This window comes from Dama dama, chromosome 9 (assembly GCF_033118175.1).
Source record: "Dama dama isolate Ldn47 chromosome 9, ASM3311817v1, whole genome shotgun sequence".
NCBI lineage: Eukaryota > Metazoa > Chordata > Mammalia > Artiodactyla > Cervidae > Dama > Dama dama.
Genome location: NC_083689.1, coordinates 109569632 through 109584269, shown reverse-complemented (window position 1 = coordinate 109584269; position 14638 = coordinate 109569632). Strand labels below are relative to the sequence as shown.

The following is a 14638-nucleotide window of genomic DNA, read 5'->3' as shown; positions in this document are numbered from 1 at the left end:
AGAGGATGAATAAGTTAGTAAATGTAGACAATGAAAATAAACCTATACTAAAATTTAAAAGCCGTGCATTTTTGTTTGCTTCTTTTATCTTCCCAATAACAGAGAAAACTGGGTCTCAGGACCTTGGGGATGGGGAGGCATGTGCACCTTCCTGCTGCATGGACCGAAGTGGTGTACCTGGCTCAGTGCAGAGGAGAAGTCCAGGATGGTATGTCCACTGACCTAGCTCTTCTCAGTCACTCTAAGTGGTATGGATTAGCAGTGAAGGTATAATTTGGTAGCTGTAATATTTAGAAACTGTGCAGGAGCCAAGGAAGATTTGCTTTTCTTGTATTGAAATATCTGACAGTGTTTCATTATGAAAGTTCCTTTTGTAATTTTGAATTTATGAATTTGGCTGCTCAACTTTTTAATTATGAAATTGTTTTAAAAACTTTTGCTCAGCAGAGTGGTTATTGCTTTTTTTCTAAAATTAGTAACTAATTAAAAAGTAATATAAAATGTCATTTAGTGATTTTCAATTACAACAGGCATTATACTTTAGAGAAACTTGTTTTGGCATTTTATAACCCTTACTCATAAAACATTAACCAAATGGCCATTTCTTTCTTCACTTGTTTTAAACAGCCATTTTACTCATTACCTTTTCATTTATCACTTCTTATTTCTGTGTTGCCTTTTAAACCCCCCTCCAACCAATCTAAAAGAGAAATTAAGAAACATTATTTTTCAGGAAATAAAGTTCCTTCTATCATTAACCTAAATTTTATGTGTATGCCTTTTAAAGTGAGTTTAGAATGGTATCCAGATGAGGTCAGGGAGTATTTCCCCATGTGAATTGGGGTTTGTATCTGGGAGCTTTCAAGCAGCAGGGAGAATAAGAATGATTCTGTGTCTAACTTGCCTGTATGGCCCTTCATCACAGTGCTGTCCACAGCCTGGCCCTGTTAAATATTTTAAATGATCCTGAGGTCAGCAGTGTTGGCTCACCAGCAACCACTGGCTCTTCCTCGTCACTTAACCTCGGCTTTGTCCGTAACAGTTGCTCAAAACCTTTGCACGGGGACATTCTTGGAGAGATTGTGAGTTTGGTTCAAGATCCCCATAATAAAGAAAATATTTCAATGAAGCAAGTCACATGAAGCTCTTTGTTTCATGGTGCTTGTAAGAGCTATATTTATACTGTATTACAGTCTATCAACTGTGCAATAGCTTGTCTGAAAAATGCACATACCTTAATTAAAAAATAATGCTTTTGGAAAAGTGGCACTTGCTAGATGTTGGATTACTAAAAACCTTCAATTTTTTTTTAAAAATGAAAAAAACCTGCAATATCTGCAAAGCACAATAAATAAAATGAAGTATGCCTGTAATGATGTGAAGTGCAGTTTTCTGTAGGGCCTTAACTTTACATTCTTCATCTTTCAGCTCCATTAGCCTTATTCCCTCTGCTTTTCTGTTTATAGCACTTCTGTTGACACTTCTTTGTCATCCAGTTCTGTCTGATTTCCCCACTATTATATAATGATACTGGCGGTAAAGAACCTGCCTGCCAACGCAGGAGAGGTAGGAGATGCGAGTTTGATCCCTGGATCGAGAAGATCCCCTGGAGGAGGACATGGCAGCCCACTCCAGTGTTCTGGCCTGGAAAGTCCCGTGGGCAGAGGAGCCTGGTGGGCAGTGGCCCATGGGGTTGCAAACAATGGACAGGGCTAATCGACTGAACACAGCACACACACGCATATGTGCCCTGATCTATTTTTGTTGGCTGGAAGAGCTGGAACACCTTCCTAGGGCGTTTCTCTCTCTTTCCTCAACTCTCTCCCACCCTCCCCCTCCTCTGTAGTCTCAAGGGGGTGACCTGATTGCTTTTTCTGATCTAGCCTTGAAAGTCACACAGCGTCATTGAATGTCCCTTAGTATTGGTTGAAGCAGTCACAAGGCCTGCTCAGGTTCGAAGAGAAGGGGCATAGACCTCACCTCTTGATGGGAGGGATGTCCAAGACAGTGAATATTTTAAAGCCACAGTGTGGTTTTGGTGACTTAATTGTAGCATGTAGAAAAACAGCAAGATTTATAAATTATGTTTCTACTTGTTAATATTTCAGAAGCTTTAAATATGCTCTATGCTTCCCTGGACCATGCTTCCTTTGATTGCGATCATCTGCCTGCCTTATTTTTTGTTGCGGAATCAGTTTTGTACAGACTCTGCTGTGATGCATTCCGAAAGGCATACTTATACTCAATTGAAATCCAGCTGGCAAAGGTACGTTTAAAGGTGATTCTAATGTGTTTTAATTGCTACATGCACTACGTCTGGTCACATGATACCTGCTTCAGGATCTAAATAGGCCATTTGGTTTTATTACAGAATATTCTCTTGTTTGGTAGTTTATTTTAATCTCTAAATGTGGATACTACATTATTACTTGATATGCAAATGGAGATAGTTGGAGAAAATACAGTTTTGCCAACTATGTAAGAAAATTACATTTAATTAAGAATCAAGTTTGTACTTATTTCTGAGTGTATATAGCTTTCTCCTATCTATTTTAAGGATTGCTGAATGCCAGTTTTCCATTGAAAAATGCTGACTGATATACTCTTAAATTGTTGCCCGATTTGAGAAGATGGATTGTTATCTCAGTATTCTATGTCATTTTAGAACCATAAGATGGAAACTATATTCATGTAGCTCATGTTTCATAAGGTCCTGGAAGACAGAACGTTCTACTTCCTGTGATGATCACGTTGCCTGCTGAAAAATTTATTATTAGTCAAAGAAATTTAGCTTAACTGGTGGTTTTATTGCAAGGAAAAACCAGAACAATAATTTCTTTATGAATAAAGAAAATATATCTGTATGTATATATTTTAGTTGACATATATGTATATACATATAATTTGAAATTAAGCATGGTATTATTTGCAAAAAATATATTTTCCCTTCTTTAATTTTGATTATGAAATTTTGATTATGTTAGAAAGTGGGCATGAAGATATTCATGAGTCATCCAGGGCATTTTGGAAGACACTGTATTTCAGACCTTATAAATTAAGTCTAGATCCTCTGTGATATGTTTGGGGGTAAAAGATTTATGGACATCAGACAAGAAACAGAACACATAATAGAAATTGAACATGCAAAGAACTGAGGCCTTGCATAGAACAGCTGGGGGCAAATAGACAAGTAAAATTACAAAGTCCTTTTCTTCTTTCTTTATTTCCCAAACTCTTCATTATAAGGATATTTAAGAGCTTCTATTTACATGATTATTTTGGGATTTCAAAATATAATTTATGTGTTACTTGTATAAAAAGGGTTAGCACTCAGGCTAGTTCATGACGGAAAGAGAGTGGAGTGGAAAAACATAGATCGTGTGTCACTTTTTTCTCCTTTCCTTCTCATCCTCTTTGGTGACCTTTTCCCATTTCTTGCCTTTTATATTTCTGCTAGCAATAAAAATGACTATAAAATAAAGTTTTAGTCATTGTGTATATTGCTTATAACTTACATATACCATGGATTCATATAATTTAAAAAGATTCCTATATCCTCTCATCTGAGTGGTTAGATTATTTGCATTACACAATAATTGGTGCTTTAGATGTATTAGACAAAGTAGCTTGTTTAATCTTCACAATAATCCTAAAAGGTAGGTGCTATTATTGTCCACCATTCCACAGACTAGGCAAAGAGACTCTAAATTGATTACCCAAGATCTCAGCAGAGAAGATTTTGAAACCCAGGATCCCATGGACTCTCAGCGATGATTCTACTCATTTACCTTGGCTCCCAGATTTACTAGGGCTTCCCTGGTGGCTCAGCTGGTAAAGAATCTGCCTGCAATGTGGGAGACCTGTGTTCTACCCCTGACTTGGGAAGATCCCCTGGAGAAGGGAATGGCAACCCACCTCAGTATTCCTGCCTGGAGAATTCCATGGACAGAGGAGCCTGGCGGGCTACAGTCCATGGGGTCCCAAAGAGTCAGACATGACTGAGCAACTAAAGCTACCTACCTATCACATTTACTGATTTGAATGCTTACTTTTTATTGTTCTAGATAGTATGGATTAGCTAGTAGAAATCAGCATACTTTATAAGTGCCTTTTATTTCAGGCAAGAAGCCATTTCAGTTATCCACCTTTTATTTGCAGGAATTTCATTATATATCTACTAGTCAGTTGGATGCTTCCTTTTTTATTTTTTCCTTGTTGACAGAACTGTATATTTATGAGTATTGCCATGGAAGCATTGCTCACCTTCATACATAGCATTTTGTTTCGCTTCTGACAAAGAAATATATAGCTCAGGCTTGGGAAAAGACAGAAATACCTGATTTCTAATGTTACTTATTTTCACATTTTGTGCATATTCTTCCCTCATCTGAGTGTAGAATCTTAACTACTAAAGTCTACTTATTAAAGTACCGTTAGTTTAATATATACGCAAGCTATATACGTGTATATAAGCCATATATAAACTATAGTTTAATGTACTTTTTAAAAGATAATTGCTATTTATCTATCTATTTTTGGGTACGTTGGTTCTGGGCTTCTTTGTGGCTCAGGCGGTAAAGAGTCTGCCTGCCAATTCAGGAGACACAGGTTCAATCCCTGGGTTGGGAAGATCCTCTGGAGTAGGGAATGGAAGCCAGCTCTAGTATTCTTGTCTGGAGAATCCATGAACAGAGGAGGCTGGCAGGGGCTTCAGTCCATGGAGTTGCAAGGAGTCGACACAGCTGAGCAACTAACCCTCCCGCCTTGGCGCTGGGTCTTCAGCGCTGCACGGACTTTCTCTAGCTGTGCTGAGTGGGGGCTGCTGTCTAGTTGGGGTGTGCGGGCTTCTCATCGTGGTGGCTGCTCTCGTTGCAGAGCGTGAGCTCTCTGGCGCGTTGGCCTCAGTACTTGTGGCATGCGGGCTCAGTAGTTGCAGTACCTGGGCTTAGTTGCCCCCGCAGCACACAGAATCTTCTCAGGCCAGGGATTGAATCCATGTCTCCTGCATTGGCAAGTGGATGCTTAACCACTGGCCACCAGGAACGTCCAGTTTAAATGTTTCAGATAGGAATATGAACAGAGTTCTTCAAGCTTCTATAAAGAACATGAAACACATAACCAACTATTAAAATGTAATTCATAATAAATATTATTCACCATTTCTCTTTCACAGTAAGCTAACAGTCAGAGAAATGAAGATAAGGGATGAAAAGAGAAGGAAAGGGGGTTAAAGAGTAAAGGAAGAAGAGATGGGTAGACAGAAAGAGAAATTGACAGGTGGAAATTTACTCTAGGAGGCAAAGCTTAAGTTGTCAAGCTGCAGAGAAAGTGTGTACACCAATGAAACATGAGGACAAATGTACAGAGAGTTCAGAATTCTTCAGAGATAAAGAAATAGCAGGTTTTTCAATAAAAGCCTAGCTTTTCAGAATATTGCAGGTGAAAGCTTTTAAAAACCATTTTCCAAGTGTAGTTATATAAAGTTTTGCTTTGAGATCAGGGGAAACTCATGATCAAATTGCTATATAATACAGCAGTTATGCAAACTCATATGTTTGTTAATCACATATTTTTCTCTTTTGACCCATGTTAAATTTTTAAAGTGTTGTTTTCAGTATCCTTCTCTGGTCCCTTCAAAATCTTAGATTATTCTTCTTCTGGTGAATTTATTATTTCTGACTTTAATATTCTCACCTAGACTATTGCAGTATTCTTTTGAATGGTCTGTTGATTTCCACTTCCTTTGTATCTAACTTCAGTCTTTTGGAGAAGCATAGTACTATATCAGAGTGGTTTATATGAAGAGATCCCTTGGCATGACATAAATATTTTATTTATTTATGAACATGTACAGTAAATCGTGCATGTTTATAAGTTATGGATACATTTATAAACATTCATGGTGCATTCTCAAAATGTATTTTAATGATTGAAATTTTTGATAAAAATATTTGGAAATCACTGCTGTCAAAAATCCCATGGATGATGGAGCCTGGTATGCTGCAGTCCATGGGGTCGCTGAGACTCAGACAGGACTGAGCGACTTCCCTTTCACTTTTCACTTTCACGCATTGGAGAAGGAAATGGCAACCCACTCCAGTGTTGTTGCCTGGAGAATCCCAGGGACAGGGGAGCCTGGTGGGCTGCCGTCTGTGGGGTCACACAGAGTCGGACATGACTGAAGCGACTTAGCAGCAGCAGCTGTAATTGAAAGTTTATGTGTTTTGATGCAATACACACAGTCCTGGGTTCAAAACCCAATGATGCTACTCATTTGCTTAATAATCTTGTGTGAAGCACTGAGACTTGTTAGAATCATCTTTTGAGTTTAATTTTATTTTTTTACATATAAATCTAACAATGCCCTGGATCATTACAAAGAAGATTTTGATATCTGACCTTGATAGTGATATAGGGGTAGTTATTGTTATTATTGGTCCTTTCCTGTAATCTTATGATTTAACAATTTAGGCATTTATATTCCATTTATTACCATAGTCTGTGTTTTTTTTCTTACTTTTCATGAATCTTACTTTTTTTTGTAGATATTTTAATTCTGTTGTCTATGTAAAACAGTTTTAGCTATACATGTATTTTAAACTTCTCAGAAGTAAGATACTAAACTGTTCATTTAGTAGTGACATTGTGTGTGTGTGTGTATGTTTGTGTGTAATTTTATGAGGGAATCACACTATGCACAGGCAGAATATTTCTCAAAACTGTTACAGTCCAGCAGACACATAATACACATTCATATATAAACTGAAACAAGGCACTGTGTGGTGTACTATGGTATTTTCTCTTTTATTTTAAAATCCCCTTTCATTGATTTCATGACTCACTTAAGGGGCATGCCTTACAATGTGAAAGATATTGTTCTAAAGGATATAGAACAAAATAGCATTCAGTATTGGTCATTATATATAATGGAGAAATGATTTATAAACTTTTAAAAAATTTTTTGCTGAGCCAGTATTTCAACCTTGATATAAATGTTTTAAAGTTATTTCAAAAGCACATAATCTCAAGTGAATTTGAAACTGTTTCATCAAAAACAATGGTAATAGTAAAATGGTTTATTTTCCTTATGGTTTTTAAACATTTATTGATGCAACACAAAAATCATTTTTCTTTCTCTTTGACAGATCGGCTATTTGGTCTTCTTACGACTTTTTATACATTTCCTTCATGGTCACCTGGAAAATTTTAAACAACATTTACTTAGGCTTCAACCATATTTATACGGTAGGCTGTCTTTTATTTTCTATACTTATAAATGTTTTATGTTATATTTTGAGAAGCTCAGACTGTCACTCTAAAAAGTATAAGCTGTATTTTATTTTTTGTGAAAGATGACAGGTGCAGTTTTGAGAGCACAGCTTCTGGGCAAGACTGCATGGGTTTTATGTTTAAATTTCCTACTTAACTAGGCATCTGACCTTGTCTGTGACTCAATTTTTTCATCTGTAATAGTATGTTGCTTACTGGATTTCAAAAGTTAAATTTGTATTTTAGTCAGGTAACCATAGTGGTGATGTAGATGCCGGACTGGGAAAGGAGAGGGTGGACGCAGGGGTCTGTTAGCTACGATGTTAGAACAGGCAAGAAATTAAAGCTATAAACTTCTACAATGGGGATGGATAGAGTAAAATAATTTTGAAAAGTATTTAGAAGATAAAGAAAAATTGGACTTGGCGATCACTTGGATCTAAGCTGTATAAGGGAAAGTGAGCAATTTAGCATGAATCTCGAGTTTTACATATTGACTAGTAAGGTCAAGATAATGGTACTCTGAACTTAAAAGATTCTCCCAACTGGGTATATACACCTGAGTGACCTCCAAATTCAATATGTCCAGTGTTTCTCCGGAATCATTTCAGTTCAGAGTACCATTATCTTGACCTTAGTAGTCAATATGTAAAACTTGAAATAAGTCTAGCCTGGGAATCACTTATTTCAGAGGTATTAACATGGATCAATTAACAGTCATCACTGTTAATATGGATGAGATAAACCAGGAATGGGAGGTGGTGGTGGGGAGACATTTATTCTAGGAATAAAATCTTGGGGAATGTAAACGTTAATGGATCATTGGAGTAACAGATACCAACTAGGAGAGGAGAATTAAGAGAAACAGGAGGGAGTGACATAGAAATTAAAACAGGAGAGATTCAAGGCCACCATTATCGAGGGCTACAAAAGTATTAATAGGAGGTCTGAAAGTGGTGATGCATTTCTACAGTCAGAAAGTCATTGTTCTCGGGAGCTGTCCCCAGTGGAAGCACAGTTCAGACTGAAGGGAAAGTTCAAGTGTAATGACAAAACCGTGAGCTGTTCTGAAAAGCTGAGCTGTGAAAGAAGAAGAAATGTGTCAGTAGTTCGAATGAAAAACAAGGTCAATAGAGGAGATTAATGTATTATAGGATAAGAGGTCAAGAGACTCAGGACACAAGAAAGGGAGAACAGTTTGATGGGAAAGGCCGTGGAGGGGGGAGTAGGAAGTAACAGGGGAGTGTCTGGATACAGACACCGCAGCTGAAGGCTGGCAGTACGGCGATCTGTCCCTCACATCCCTTGCTTTCTTTTCTTCGTTACACTATAATCTCTCAACTCCTCACAGTGGTCAGCGTAGTGATTCATCAGCTATTCAGATATTTGTGGCAAATACATTTTGAAAAATTATTTACATGAAACCTCAAGTTCTGACGTTAGCCTGTTACTGTTGACCTACCTGAAGACCACCACCATCTTTGCTTCATATGAGGATAGAACCCCCTATCCGCCCTCTTATCACGTGCTGTTTGGTAGAGACCTGCTTAGCCTATGTGTTCATCGTCAGCAGCAGGTGGGTTCCTGCCGAGGCTGTGAGTCACTCTGCTCTCTGCCCATATCGCCATCCAATGGAAGAGTGGTTATTACTAATTTTTCCACTGTATTGATGGACTGAAACTTAAAGGTAGTTTAAAAGTTCGTAAAAAGAATGACACAAAGATATTTCTGTTAAATGCCACATTGTATTATGTGAAATGGTATAATCATTGCTGTTATTAAACTATGTACTTGAAAAATCAATAACAACAACATCTTGAATTAACCTGGAATATTGGTTTAAAAGCAATGACATCGATTGCAATTTCAAAATACCCATTATGAAGAGTATATATTCTGATTTGATTCATTTTCAGCTGGAAGTTTCCAGGCATTGTTGTATAGTAACTATACTTAATTGGGCATTCAACCATTATGTAGTTGATGTTTTGAATTATATGAACGCTTATGTATGAATTATTTACCTTGTAGTTTTCTATTATACCACTAGGGGTCATACATAACATTGTTAATCTTCAGTAGTTGGGGAGATAAACAGCAGTTTCAGCCTCTTAGTACTGAATTTAATTATATTTTAATAGCTAAAAGACAAACGAAATGCAGTGCGAGATGTTAATGAAATATTTCTCACAAATTATTTTTCTTATGCTAGCACTTTCTTGCTCCAAAGAATTATATTGCAAGTATCCAAACATCTCTTTGAATGTGCAGTGCATTCTGAAAATCATGGAAATTATATGTAACAGAGAACTCCCTTCTGAATCAATTTTTAGCCCTGTGAAAGGCAAGAATACAGATTCTGGAATGGTGAGTACATCCCGTGCGTGCTAACTGCTAAGTAGCTTCAGCCGTGCCCAACTTTCTGCAACCCTCCGGGCCGTGTAGCCCACCAGGCCCCTCTCTCCGCGGGATTCCCCAGGCAAGGAGCCTGCAGTGGGTTGCCGTGCCCGCCTCCGGGCGATCTTCCCAAACCCGGGATCGGACCCAGGGTGCCTGCGTCTCCTGCCCTGGCAGGCGGGTTCCCTACCACTGGCGCTACCCGGCAAGCCCAAGTTTATCCCAGTGCATGGCAAATCAGGTCACATAGCTGTGATTAAAAGTCACTGCTTCACAGTTCAGTAACACGGCTGAAGATGCGCTTAGCTGGGGAGAGGAATGAACAGTGCTGACGCTGAGGCCGTGCAACCCGAGGCGTGTTTCCTAGACAGCTCTTAGTAGGACAGCGGGGGAACGTCAGTGTCCACCACTGCTGCGTTAGCGGAGCAACGCCCTCCTACCTTCTTCCTTATAGAGTCCTTCTCAGCGGATTAATTAAAAAGTGCAACTTAATTTAGATTGACTTTTAAATGAACGTTTTATGATATTACATTTTTATTAAAGGGACAGTGTGTAAAGTGCAGGCTATTAATGAAAGCAAGTGTAACACTTTTATGCTCCATAATTCATGTGTAATAACATTTAATATGCTATTAAAACCAACTGAAATTTTTTTAATGGTTCAAAATTGAGGAATTAAAATAATCCTTGGTATATGACAAAACTTTTACTTTCCAACTCAGAAATTAGTGATCAACATTAGGAAAAACTATCCGTCCCAATTGTATATAATTTCTTGGTATGTGACAAGTTATGTATTATGCAAACGGAACTCCAGTGTTCTTGTCCCGTATAGACTGATGTACTTCAAAAGACAGATTTCAGTCTTTGTGACCTGCAATGCCTCTATTTCCCTTTCTCGCATGTATTCTGAAAGAAAGCAGCGAACACTTCAGACCTTGATTCTTTAATCATTATTTTTTTCTGCCATATATACCTACTATTTTATAATTTATAAGTAGAAATTCTGTTTCTCTAATTCTTAAAAAGGAGAAAAATACATTTAACATAATGCTAGTTGGAACAACAAAGGAAATTAAAAAAAAATGTTTTTAAATAGTTTTGCTTGTGAGTTGCCTCATGGTTTCCCCATGCCTCCTTTGGTTCCTTTATAAAACTACCTAAAATTTAAGTGTATAAGGAAGAACATTCAACCACATCTATGTGTGATTTTTCTAGGAGTTAGTGTTTTCTCCTTGGCTCATAACTTGGTGGACGACCATTTATATAAACAGTGACATATACACTAAGCCCTTTGAACCATTTGGTTATTCTTACTAATGAACACAGTTTGCTTCATGCATAAAAGGAGCTTGTTTTACAGTTTAAAATGTATTTTAATAATTTAAATATATAACCTAAGATATTGAGCAACAGAGAAAGTACTGACTATGAAAAGGAAGGGCCTACTCACCAATTGACTGTGTGGTCCAGAGCAGGTCCATTCAGGTCAGTTCAGTCGCTCAGTCGTGTCCGACTCTGCGGCCCCATGAACTGTAGCACGCCTGGCCTCCCTGTCCATCACCAACTCCCTGAGTTCACCCAAACCCATGTCCGTTGTGTTGGTGATGCCATCCAACCATCTCATGCTCTCATCCCTTCTCCTCCTTCCCTCAATCTTTCCCAGCATCAGGGTCTTTTCAGATGAGTCAGCTCTTCGCATGAGGTGGCCAAAGGATTGGAGTTTCAGCTTCAGCATCAGTCCTTCCAATGAACACCCAGGACTGATCTCCTTTAGGATGGACTGGCTGGATCTCCTTGCAGTCCAAGGGACTCTCAAGAGTCTTCTCCAACACCACAGTTCAAAAGCATCAATTCTTCGGTGCTCAGCTTTCTTTATGGTCCAACTCTCACATCCATACATGACTACTGGAAAAACCATAGCCTTGACCAGACGGACCTTTGTTGGCAAAGTAATGTCTCTGCTTTTTAATATGCTGTCTAGGTTAGCCATAACATTCCTTCCAAGGAGTAAGCGTCTTTTAATTTCATGGCTGCAGTCACCATCTGCAGTGATTTTGGAGCCCCCAAAATAAAGTCAGCCACTGTTTCCACTGTTTCCCCATCTGTTTGCCATGAAGTGAGGGGACCGGATGCCATGATCTTAGTTTTCTGAATGTTGAGCTTTAAGCCAACTTTTTCACTCTCCTCTTTCACTTTCATCAAGAGACTCTTTAGTTCTTCTTGACTTTCTGCCATAAGGGTGGTGTCATCTGCATATCTGAGGTTATTGATATTTCTCCCGGCAATCTTGATTACAGCTTATGCTTCCTCCAGCCCAGCGTTTCTCATGATGTACTCTGCATATAAGTTAAATAAGCAGGGTGACAATATACAGCCTTGACGTACTCCTTTTCCCATTTGGAACCAGTCTGTTGTTCCATTAAACTCTCTAAATCCCTGTCTGCTTACCTTTTAAAGAGAAGCTATCTTCGTCATCATATTTGCCCTAACTAATCTACAGTGCTGTTGTGAAGACTGCGAAAAAGCATGTGCTCATAAATCAGGAAGGGACATGCAAATGTAAAGACTAGTTATTGAAAAATATACTTAGTAACTCACTTAGGCAGTTAAATATAATAATTCTCATCTAAGGGCATGATTATGCTGACAATAATTATGCTTAATTATGTAGTTAATAGTGCTTAACTTAATGTGGTGGTGATTTGAGTGTTTTTCCTTTAATCAAATAAGAGACTGAAACCTTGAGAGCCTGCATGTTACAGCCGTGAGGTACATCACTTTCAGGGTCGATGCTGCTTTTCCTTAAACAAGGCTGTTTTTGTCGGTCTCGGCAGGCACACACAACAGGGAAATGGAGGCGTACTGTTTTCAGAAAGTTCAGATCCAGCTTTAGGTGAACTGAAAGGGGCAAGAATGTCAGCGCATGAAAAGAATGTATCTACTTACAATGGGACAAGCCTCTAAACCTCTGCGCTCTTCCACCTTTTAGAACAGAGGGCATAGTTTCAGTCTTTTTAAATACTATTTCAGCTCCATGCATGAGATTCTATGGAGAGAGTATAACAGATTTTAGCCTATCAGACTTATTGCCCTCCTTTTCCTGCTCCCATTTCCTCCTAATGTAAAGAATATAGAAGCTAGTGTAGCCACAGCGCTGCTGAGAGTTGCTGGTTCAGCGGATTCGGTGGTTGATGGTATACTTCAACGTTTTGCCCAGTTTCAGCCCAATTTCTCTAGTGTAAGTTTAACTCTGCCTCCCCACTTCAGCTGAGTATTTACCCATTCGATACCTACCTATCTCAACTTCTGGGGAACACAAGTGGGGAAGAAGGGAGAAAACTGGGAATATAAAAGATACATCTGTATTCATCCTGTCTCTCTTCTTTATCATTCATATGCTATAGAAGAGGATTTGTGGAGTTATTTCTACAGCTCTTAACCCCCAATAATGCTACAGGGCCCATGACAGCATCTTTTGGCCACTCTAAAATACTCTGTTTTTAATGTTTGTAAGCATTGGAGTCGACACTGTTTTCAAAGTGCTATTATAAAACCACTTAAAAAAGGAATTCTGCGGGATACAAGTGTTAGGATACACACGATATAGGTGCTGGTTCTTTATAAAAGTAGGAAATTTCCTTTCCCCTGCTGCTGGAACCTGTTTCTCCTTTTAATGTTCTTTCAGGCTGGCCCAGACACAGGGTTTCCACTGACTTTGACAAACGGTGCACTTTAATTGGCTCTGGGATTGAGGAGCCAGAACACGGGGTTGAGTTTCCCACTCTGTCCTTTGCTCGCCAGCAAAGCTGGATTTGTTAAGCACAGTTGTCACACAATAGTAGTAACATGGTTCTTTGGAGAAGGTAGATTCAGATTCAGCTGAAACGCAGTAGACCATTTACTAGCTAGGTGCACCCACCCGAAAGCACAAATAGTTTTCTGAAACCTTGGAAACATACAGGATTTACGTTCAGATGTATTAGCAGTCTCATCCTCAGTGCTCTAAGTATCCAGTAAGCCAAAAGCATTATCTCAATCTGGAACATTCTGTGTGGTACTGTAATTATAAACGGTTACTAGGAATTGGGTTAGACTGAAACACAGGATCTTTAAAATTAGGAGCATTACCCTGTGATTCACGTCCTGTTGTTCGGGTAACACATTTGTTTCAAGAGGTCCTTTCATGGCAATGACAACCGTCTCCCAAATGCCTGAAAACAGTGATGAAATTCCAGATGCTGTCTTTGAGCAGTCACGGTATAGAGCCTGTGCTTCAGAGCTCATTTTTGTTATCAAAGAGTCTGGTCAGACCCTCAGAGCTTCTCAAGTTTGCACAAAATTCAAGCTGATGTGGTTATGTGAATTCTCAGCCAACAGCATAGCGGCAGCATTTTGGTAGGCGGGCTTACACCTGTGTGAGCTGGGTCCGCGTTGTGGCGTGTGAGAGCTTTCCCTGCAGGGCGCAGACTCTGGCCGTGGCGGGGGCTCTGGGGTGAACAGGCTTGGCGAGCTAGCGCACAGGGGCGCTCTAGCTGTGGGATGCGGGCTCAGTATTTGCAGCGCGTGACTTCATTGCTCCAAGGCATGTGGGATCTTAGTTCCCCGCCCAGGGATCGAACCTGCCTTCCCTACATTGCCGGGTGGATTCTTAACCCCCAGGGAAGTCCTCACCGTAAGGTTCTGAGGGCAGGTGTGGAGATCTACGCAGCCTCCTAAGGGAAGCCTCATATATGAGCTTTCCTACTTATTAAAACTGCCACCGGCCCACCTGGAGAGGCCGGCCTCCCTCTCAAGTATTTCTCCCCTTGTCCTTGGGTATGGGGGCGAGTTTGCAAACCAGCGTAGCCCAGAGCTGGGCAGCAGGGCAGGGGGAAATGAAAGAACTACAGGAAGTGATTGTAAAGCCACGCTGACCCGGAAAGAGAATAAGTTCCAGTTCTCTGGGAGTCATTTAATGTAGTGCTCCGTG

At 39.4% G+C, this 14638-nt stretch overlaps 1 protein-coding gene across 1 annotated transcript in view; it reads left to right on the top strand.

Annotated features, from left to right (window-relative positions):
- TMEM232 (transmembrane protein 232) overlaps positions 1-14638 on the top strand; it is a 249098-nt gene that overhangs the window by 37393 nt on the left and 197067 nt on the right. Inside the window, exons 3-6 of the mRNA XM_061149508.1 lie at positions 103-208; positions 2109-2266; positions 7146-7245; positions 9482-9636. Of these exons, the coding sequence (XP_061005491.1) occupies positions 103-208; positions 2109-2266; positions 7146-7245; positions 9482-9636 (519 nt within the window). The remainder of the gene's footprint in view (positions 1-102; positions 209-2108; positions 2267-7145; positions 7246-9481; positions 9637-14638) is intronic.